Source organism: Penaeus chinensis, chromosome 16, assembly GCF_019202785.1.
Source record: "Penaeus chinensis breed Huanghai No. 1 chromosome 16, ASM1920278v2, whole genome shotgun sequence".
In the NCBI taxonomy this organism is placed as follows: Eukaryota; Metazoa; Arthropoda; class Malacostraca; order Decapoda; family Penaeidae; genus Penaeus; species Penaeus chinensis.
Window position 1 is genome coordinate 20,791,905 of NC_061834.1, and position 9,949 is coordinate 20,801,853.

The 9,949-nt window shown below is 40.4% G+C and overlaps 1 protein-coding gene across 4 annotated transcripts in view; it reads left to right on the forward strand.

The window, feature by feature from the left end:
- LOC125033556 (alanine racemase-like) overlaps positions 1–4,483 on the forward strand; it is a 12,544-nt gene extending 8,061 nt beyond the window's left edge. For 3 of the 4 annotated variants that reach the window (XM_047625161.1, XM_047625163.1, XM_047625162.1), the window contains exons 4-8: positions 226–335; positions 816–1,027; positions 1,810–1,919; positions 2,210–2,443; positions 2,570–4,483. In XM_047625161.1, the coding sequence (XP_047481117.1) occupies positions 226–335; positions 816–1,027; positions 1,810–1,919; positions 2,210–2,443; positions 2,570–2,826 (923 nt within the window). In that variant the 3' untranslated portion in view covers positions 2,827–4,483. The remainder of the gene's footprint in view (positions 1–225; positions 336–815; positions 1,028–1,809; positions 1,920–2,209; positions 2,444–2,569) is intronic. The other variant, XR_007115601.1, reaches the window with a different exon arrangement.
- Positions 4,484–9,949: the final 5,466 nt, after the last annotated feature.

Below are 9,949 nucleotides of genomic sequence, written 5' to 3' on the forward strand. Positions count from 1 at the left end.
TCTATAAATGTCACAGTTTGACCCAGTTCTGAGCACAACCAGCTTAGAATCTATTCAAATTAATGTGAATTATGTTTAATCACACCATATTCCGATAAAATGACCAGATCTATTTGATTTATCATCCACCTTTTGAACTCTCTTTTACGCTAATTAACTTTTATTCTCAACTTCTTCCTTTTCCCTCTTTCTCTTTTCTCTAACTCGTCTTTATTAATCCTGCAGGTAACCTACTGCCGTGTGAAGTGAGCGACGTGACACAGCATCATCTCATTCCGTCCCTCAGCTGGTCGCACGCCCTCACCTCACTACCTCGAGAGGCCTTGGTTTATCCGGTGAGCGAAAAAGTGGTTAATTAACTTTAAGAATTAGATTTACCAAACTGGTTCTCATGTTTCGGCACATCACCACAAAATATCCAAATTCTAATATCACACACACACACACACACACGCACACGCACACGCACACGCACACGCACGCACACACGCGCACACGCACACGCACACGCACACGCACACGCACGCGCACGCGCACGCACACGCACACGCACACGCACACGCACACGCACACGCACACGCACACGCACACGCACACGCACACACGCACGCACACGCACACGCACACGCACACGCACACGCACACACACACACACATACTACTAGTACTACTATTACTACTGCTACTACTACTACTAATACTAATACTAATAATACTAATACTAATACTAATAATAATAATAATAATAATAATAATAATAATAATAATAATAATAATAATAAATTCTATAACAGAACAACACCCTCTTTCCTCAGGACGGCTCGAGACTCAGAGTGGCCATCAACATCGACACGGGGATGTCTCGCTATGGCGTCCAACCCGAGGACCTTCCCGCGCTGGTGCAAGAGCTGGACGACCTGGAAGTCAACATCTACTCCTTGTATACGCACTTCCAGTCCGCCATCACAGAGAGGGAGAAGAACCGCAAACAGCTCGACCTCTTTCTCGAAGCTTCTGAACCTTTCACGTGAGGGCACTGGCATTTTTTCTTGTCTTATTCAATGGTTTTGTTGCCGTGGTTATTTTTGTCACTTTTTATAGCATTATTGTTGTTATTACTATTATTTTAGTATTGTTATTATTATCATTATTATTAGTGCCATTACTAATATTATCATCAATGTCATCAACAACAACAACAACAACAACAACAACAACAACAACAACAACAACAACAACAACAACAACAACAACAACAACAACAACAACATCATCAGTAGCAGCATCGTCGTTTTTTATATATTTTTTATTATTATTGCCACTATTATCACCATTTCTGTCATCATGTATCATCATTACTATTACCATAACTGCTCTTGCTATTATTACACTCTATTCAACACCTTCTTAGTCGGATGAATATTACCAAAGAACTACACCAGGACAATGGTACGAGAATCATAGCTCATAGCCAGCCGATTTTTTTTCCGATTCTTAGATAATTATTTGTTGACACTCGCGAGCATTTCAGGGATACATCTTAAGATTACAAGAATGTGAAGGAAAGGTTCTTTGTGATTATCTAGATTTCGTAACACGGGGCTGAACAAATTTTGTCTGGTATTGTGCATTCTTTGCGATAGATCAGCCTTTTCACTTATCGAGCTGAATGTATGAAAAGTATTAACAGAGTAAGGATAATAATAATAGTCTTAAAGAACCTTTATTTACACTGAATGAATATCATATTGTTTTACATAGGATATTGTGTTATCTGCTTTGTACATAATACAGATCTTCTAACATCAGGTCCCGTGGTATTACTCGACACGTGGCAGCTACAACAGGATGTGTGCAGGACCTTGGGACTGACCTGGACTTCATAAGACCCGGTGGAGCTATCACGGGCTTATGTTCAGGTTTGTGTAAACATTTTATATTCGTTATAGACAAAGGTCCATTTAAAAATGTAAACCAGAAGATATAGCAAATGAGCCTCGGGTCGCATGTGTGAGCCCACGATCAGATAGGTTTGATACCGCTGTTTTAAGAATTGTGATATTTTTTTGGTGTTGAAGGGAGGCTCACTTGTTTCAATTCCGACCCTTTCATTTACTCTTTTCTCTGACTCTCTTTTGTATACGTCTCTCAGTATCAAATGAAATCCCCCCATAAACGCGTGGCCGCTATAGTTCATTCTTCACCTCAGGTAGCGACCGAGAAGGAACGGAGCAGTTCGCAATTAAAGGCTTCCAACCAGCGTTCTCTGTGGTTACTAGGCCTACCTTCTACAAGCTCCTGAAGGCGGGACGAGACATCGGCTACGACGGAACGTACACAACTTCTGAAGACGAGTGGATCGCCAACTTCACTACAGGGTGGTCTGATGGCCTTAGTCGACGTCTTAGCAATGGCGTCGGGGCGGTCAAGAGAGTTAACACAGGTTGGTAAAACAGCTGAAGGACCTAACTAAACTTTGTCTTTACTTGTTTGCTTTCGCGTTAGGTTCTGTCAATAAATAATATAACTCCTTTTTTTCATTCATTAATACACGACTACAAATTAACAGGTGAACGGTGCCCCATCGTTGGTCGAGTGTCCATGGACTCCATCACCGTACGCCTCCCTGAAGAGCCTTCTCCTGGTGAGGTGTTCCAAGTCCTCACTGATGACTTCGACGACGTGACTTCAGCAGTGGGCATGGCGAGGAACCTAGGCGGCGCCACCTACGAGATGCCCGGAAACTGGTCTACGCGGTTGCCTCGCCTCTACACTCGCAACGGAAAGATCGTCAGGATCTGCCCGAGCCTTGAATACACATGTTGAGGGATTTACGGCAGATTGAGGCTTCCTCGTTATAGCGGGGATGATGGTTGATAGTGATGGGTGTGAAATGATGGGAGCATGTTGGTCAGAGTCATATGATTGGGGGGAGGGTTCAGAGAGAATCTGAATATCCATCCTCAGAACTGACGTAGGCAGATAACAAAATAAAGGGTCCTTTTGGAGGTCGTTGTAGGCCCCCCAGGCGGCTTTGTACCTTGAAAATGCAAATTTATGTATAGCACGACTATAATTTTTTTTTTAGAAAACCGGTGGTCATGGCCCCAACCCTCACGTATCTAACACGTAAAAGTCGACATTCTTGGTATTTACACAACAGCACTTTTAAGGGTAATGTAATGATCAGATGATGGTGGTTATCACAGATTATTCATCTTTTCATTTCTCGTAATGTACCAAGATATACAATGAAGAAGAGATGATGATAATGGAAGACGCTAAAGTGTGGTACTTCATTCTTTTAATCTTATGAATAACTCTGATAGTTTTCCCTTCTCATATATTTAAAAACCATATATACCACACTATGCTTGCTTGCATAATTATTGAAGGCACTGAACTGGGGTTGGAATTGCACTAAACTCTATTTCTTGTTTCATCCCTTATAATTCTTCTTTATTTATTGATATACACCATGTGACTCAAGCGAAATGAAAAAAATCGTTGTCATATAGGAAATTCTATATATTATGCTGAATATTTTTTCCACGTTAATTGTTAATCCTTGTAAGATTTTCCTTGAATGTAACTAATCATATATAGAGATAGCCATCGACTACTCTACCCTCAAAGTTAAAGAGCAGTATCTATATTTTTGTCCAAATTATCATACCCAAAGGATTTAACCCCTTCTTAAATCCACTATCTCCACCTTCTGGACACCTCAGATTCTAAAACGTGTCCTTATTTACCGAGATTTTTACAATTTTCATCAACAGTAACTGCAAAGAGGCAGTGGCGACACCACGTAGAAAACCAAATTTCTCAAAATCATGATTTTGTAGATACTGCTTTGGGGACAGTAATGCTTGTGTGTGTTGAAAGAAAAGTGATCATAAATCTTAATGTGCAATAATTGTCTTCTTATCTTATCTCCCCCCCCCCCCCTCTCTCTCTCTCTCTCTCTCTCTCTCTCTCTCTCTCTGTCTCTCTCTCTCTCTCTCTCTCTCTCTCTCTCTCTCTCTCTCTCTCTCTCTCTCTCTCTCTCTCTCTCTCTCTCTGTATATACACATAATTATTTATTTATTCATAATTTGGTGATCTTGCGAAACATAGAAAGTATTTTGATGTGGGCCGTAGAATCATGCAATTGTAGTTATTTGTGCGGGATTTTATCAAATAAATTTAGTATGTAGCACACACACACGCACACACATACAAACATCTGTATACAGGTGTGTGTGTGTGTGTGTGTGTGTGTGTGTGTGTGTGTGTGTGTGTGTGTGTGTGTGTGTGTGTGTGTGTGTGTGTGTGTGTGTGTGTGTGTCCATACAGTATTTATATATGTGTGTGTGTAAATATTTGTGTTTAAGTGTTCATGGTTATGTACAGTGCATACCGTTTAGTTACACATATCTATTTGAAATATATATATTCAGGAATACATATATGAACATTACAAATAAATTTTTGAAGATCCTCATTGTATTTCATTTCAATACTTATATTTTAGTTACCACCGATCCTTTCCATTTGTACTTTTGCTACGAATATATCCCTCAATTTATCATACGAACGAACCAAATAAAACTAAAAATTCAACGATGATGACTCATTGTGTGTATATTCACAAAATAAATAAAAATAAAAGTGATTGATGCGAAAGGGAGGAGAAAATAGCTAGTTAGCTCACTCCAGGGAGAGTGCTAACTTGGTCTTTTAGAATGAAAGTGCGGTCTCAAGTAATTAATACGTCAGCTACTACGCCAGTAACGTGAACAGACTTTCAAATAGACAAAGGCTGTAGGTGATCTTAAATGATGCACATCGAGAGGAAACGTCCGCGATTATTCTTGCCAGCTAAAAAAAAAATTCTTTGTCCACCAATTTTTTTGTTAGCAAAAATATGAAAGATGGTGAATAACTGTCAGACATTACTCGTAAAATCACTTCTTACTGTGAATGTTTTTGTCGAGCTTCGTGTCTAAGAGAGGTCACTACGTTGGTGTCTTTCAGCATTGTTTGTTTTTGGCTTTAATTATTTCTGTTACTTTGAAGTATTTCGTTTATAGTCGAATGCTGTCACTGTAACGTTTTTTTTTTTTTTTTTTTTTTTTTTTATGATAGTTTTGACTGTGAGCGCATTTGTCAATTATCTTGAAATTTTAGCCTAATGCCTTTCACTGACCGAATTACTTATTATATTAGTTCTTAACTACGTTTTAAATAACCTTCGGATCCGGGGGTTGATTGATTGATTATATAACAAAATATATGCAATGTAAATATTGTGTTAAAATTAGCATCAAAATATCGAAACCATGAAGAACCCTGTAATTACCACTAATTGCTAATATCAGTTACAGAGTGAATAACATAACACAGCTTCCTCCAAAATGTTTAAACATGCTTCCTTACCGCCAAAAAATACAACTTGGAGACTTATCACTCCTTGATTATGGCTAGAGATTAGGTGGGGGGGGGGCTAGAACATCCCCCCCCCCCCACACCACCAAAACTTAATATCCTAGACCCTCCACTGGTTAATGGTAAAGAATGTGCTAGACATCAAAGGTTATATAGCACTATAGGAAGGTATGGTGGCGAAAGGGTTAACTTGGGAGGGCGACTTGATCAAATAGAGGCTGCAGAACGAAAACTGAATATTCCAGTACAGAAAAGCTCTTATAAAACAATCAACGAATGATACGGGTAAAAACAGATGTCATAGAAGTAGAGGGAGAAGAATTCGGGGAATGACATAGTATAGTATCAAGATGATATGGTCGGACAGGGCAGGGCGCTCTGCCAATATAATCACGGGGGAGTTCATGTCTTGGGAATATTGGTGGACTAACGACGGTCTCTTGGGGTAACAATGCAGAATTGTACTGATACTTGTCGTAGACTGAACAAACAGTCAGAGAAATGGAGACAGTTCCGGTACAAGTACTGAGTGAGGGATGAGGCTGGGCACGAATAAGTTTCCTTGAGCTTGGGACTCGGATGTTAGCTGTGACAAGGCGAGAACAATCGTCCCCATCGTTCTCGCTGCGGAAGGAACTTTGCCTACTCGTTTTTGAGGCATTATTGGAAGCGGAAGGTGTTGTCAGAGTAAGGGGGCTGTAGATCCCACGTACACACACACACACACAAACACACACACACACACACACACACACACATTTATACATATTTATATATACACATTATATATATATATATATATATATATATATATATATATATATATATATATATATAGATACATATACATATTGGTATATACATATTGGTATATACATATTTATATATCATACAGTTATTACTATCTATCTATGTCTTTTATATTATACATATATATTATATTATATATCATATCTATATACATATATATATACATTATACATTTATTTATATATATATATATATATTCTATATTTATGTAAGTTAAGAAGAAATCATGCACAAACTAAATTCATTGAAAATGAAACAAGTTTCGAAATCCTCTTGGATTCCATTTTCAGGTCTGCTCTGAAGATGGAATCCAGGATTTCGAAACTAGTCTGTGCGTTTCTGCTGGTTTTTGTTTTTGTTTTTGTTTTTGTTTTTGTTTTGTAGTCGCCACGCGCGACGTTCTCTCTCACGACGGCGAGCACCCTCCCCCGCGGTCCCCTGGTCGGGCAGTAAGTACTTTCCCGTCACGGCATTCTTCCATCTTTGACTCTTATCTAAAGTGGTTTTATCCTTGATTTTCGTGTTTTTTGTTTGTGGTTAGTGGCCCAGGAAGATACTGATGATACTGCAGACTGAATGAATTGGAGGAGATTGGGTATGGATGTGCCAGAGGTGTAGATGGTTAAATCATCAACATATTGTGATGACCGGGCTCCTGGTGGTAGGACTGAGACAAGAAAGAAGGAATAAAGTGGTACTGAGCACACTGCATTGTGGGACGCCTTCGAACTGAAGAAAGAAGGTGTAATATGTCTCGAAATGAGCAAGGGGTCAGCTGTGTTTCAGGCATGGCGGAAACCAAACTGGTAAGCAGAGAGAAGATTGTGAGATTCAAGATACCACGTTAAATTAAGCAGAAGTTGAGAAAGAAAATTTCCTGACGTCCATATGTGGTTTAAAATTGTTAATAGGAAGGATGGAAAGGAAGATGGAAGGTGTCAGAGCATACGGCAGTGAATAACGTAAGGGCCTTCATGAGTGTTGCGGCACGACTGTAAGGCAGCATTGAGTTTAGAGGGAGAAAAAAGAGCGTTTTAGGACTCAGCGGAGGATAGGGTGAAGATAATGGGGGTGCATTCTCTGGTGGTCTTAATAGAAGTGTGGAGATCTACTGATCTGGCTGAAATAGTCACCCAGTTCATTAGAAACTTGGAGACGATCAGAGATGAGAGTATCTCGAATATGGAGGACAGGGGTTGGAGGGGGGGGGGGGAATATTTGCCTGATAGTTTATGGATCTGGCACCAAAAAGTTCAGATAGATGTAGACGTAATTGAGGAAACACAAGTTCGCCAGCTATTTGTTTACTGTTCCGGATTGTATGATGAAGTGGATGCTCTTTTAAAGGAGATAAAGGCTGATAGTTGATTAGGGATGCCTCATTTATAGCGGTAACTGTCCCAGGCTGCACGTTTTAAGCAAAGCGCTTTAGTTCAATCGGAATTCCACCATGGAACACATTTGGAGGTATAGGGTCTTGAGGTTCGAGGAATAGCTGTATGGGCAGCTCTTAGGATTGTAGTTGTGAAACATTGTATTATAACTGAAATGGACGAGGAGGAGGATGGAGGGGCAGGAATAGCAGAGCGTGAATTGAAAGTACACCAGTCGGATCTATCAAAGCACCAGCGTGGGGAGTTAGGAAGTGGTACATATGAAGTAGGAGAAAGGAGAACTGGAAAGTTGTCTATAACTGACCAATAGAAATCTAAATGAAGAGAAGTGGAACACAGAGAGAGCCATAGGTCCATGCATAAAAAAAAAAAAAAATGCGTGCATATGTCAAAGTGTGTGGTGCGATCTGAATTAAGAATAATATCAGTTGTGGAGATTAAACGTTCTAGGGATCCGCCACGGGAGTTAGTGATAGAATCACCCCAGAGAGTGTGGTGGTAATTAAAAAAAAAAAAAAAAAAAAAAAAACTATGAGGAAAGGTGGTTGGAGTTGGGAAATTAGATTTTCAAAGGCAACAAAGTCAATGGGGTGGGAAGGGGAGAAGTAGACTGAAATCACTGTGATCCAACGGCGAAGAAAGATGCGAATAACTGTGCAAGGGACAGTGGTTTGAAATGGAGGTATGATATAAGGTGTTTTCTGATTGATAAGTATAGATGAGACAAAGGGATTGTGAGGAAGACAAAATGGTAATTGGGAATTGGTATAGGAGGATGTATAAGAAAAGTCTCTTAAAGGCAGATAATGGATGGGTTATAAGAAGAAAGGATATGACAAAGGTCAGGTCCGTGAGAACGGAAATCGCGAATATTCCAATGAAGGATAGTTATACTTTAGTTGATCTATAAGCGATAATGGTAACAGTGCGTGTTAGAGAATTTGAAGGGGAAGGAGCTAAGGGGTGAGATATACAAAGAGAGGGGGGAAGTGGTGTTGTATCAGGAGGTGGAGGATCTTAGGAAGGGCATAGCTGGGTGTAAAAGAAAAACATCGTCGACATGCTTCCTGTCTGGCTTCACGTAGAGTGAGTCTAAGTCTGAATCTGAGAACTGCCACCTCAGACTCAAACTTGTAGGTGGGGCAGCCCCTATAAAATATATTATGGGAGCCGCCACAGTTGGGATATATACGTGCCTGTGCAGAGTAGTTTCATCGGGTATGACCAGGTTGGGCACATAGACGGCATCTGGGTGTGGAATGGCTTTGTTTGGCAGGATGTCCTAAATACCAACAATTTTGGCACTGACAGGGAGGAGGTTGATATGGTCAGACAGGGAGGGATTCTCCACCAATGTAACCATTAAAGGGAAGGTCATGTCTACGGAAAGTAATTTTGGCAATGTTAGTGGGGTTCTTAAAATGACCTCTGGGTGGAATGGAGTAACACTGATATCGCATCATGTCCATGAGACAGGCAAGTAAGTCTTCTCCACAATCTGACCAATTTTTGTTATACATAGGGCAGTTTTGGTGCAAGTATAGAGGGTTGGATGAGGTTCTGCCAAAATAGGGTTACCAGAGAGATCAATCAGAGTTGATAATACTATATCATTGTTTTCAGATGTTACTGTGATGAGACGGGATTGTTGGGTCAGCTACGGAGAGACTTTGCCTACTTGTTTTTGGAGACATTGCTGGAAGAGAAGAGTATTGTCCGAGTTGGGAGCTTTGGGATGGTTAATGGTTAAAAGCAAAATAAATGTGCTAAACATCTAAGGTCATGTAGCACTATAGTAAATGGTAGTGAAGGGTGGTTGAGTTAGTGATTAGTTGTCAAAGTTGGGCAAGGGAATTGACGAGTAAATGGGTTAAGGTTGGGTAAGGTAATGTATAGGGGTTAGATCAAGTGAAGGATGTATATGCATTTGAGGAATGAAAACAGGTTGTCAAAGCAGAAAGTGTGAGAAGTTGTGGGAGGGGTCACGAAAAATCGGTCCCATTTGGCTGGGCTAAATAGATTATTTAAGAATTTTGTAGAGATGGGGGTAGTAGAAGGACGGGGGCATGTGGAAGAGGGAGTAGTGTTGAGGGAGGTAGTGTTATGGGGAGGTGGACAATAAGGTTGTAAGGTAGTAATAAGGGAGGATGGGGTAGTTGATGAAGAAGGTTGTGGGGGTATAGTTGTTGAAGTTGAGCATGTTGGGAGTAGAAATGTCTCCTGGGGTGTTGATTAGGGTGGATACTGTACTAGTCGGCATTGAGGAGGGGGTATTAGTTGTAGTCTTCAGAGCCGTGGTCAAAGGAGAGCCTGGG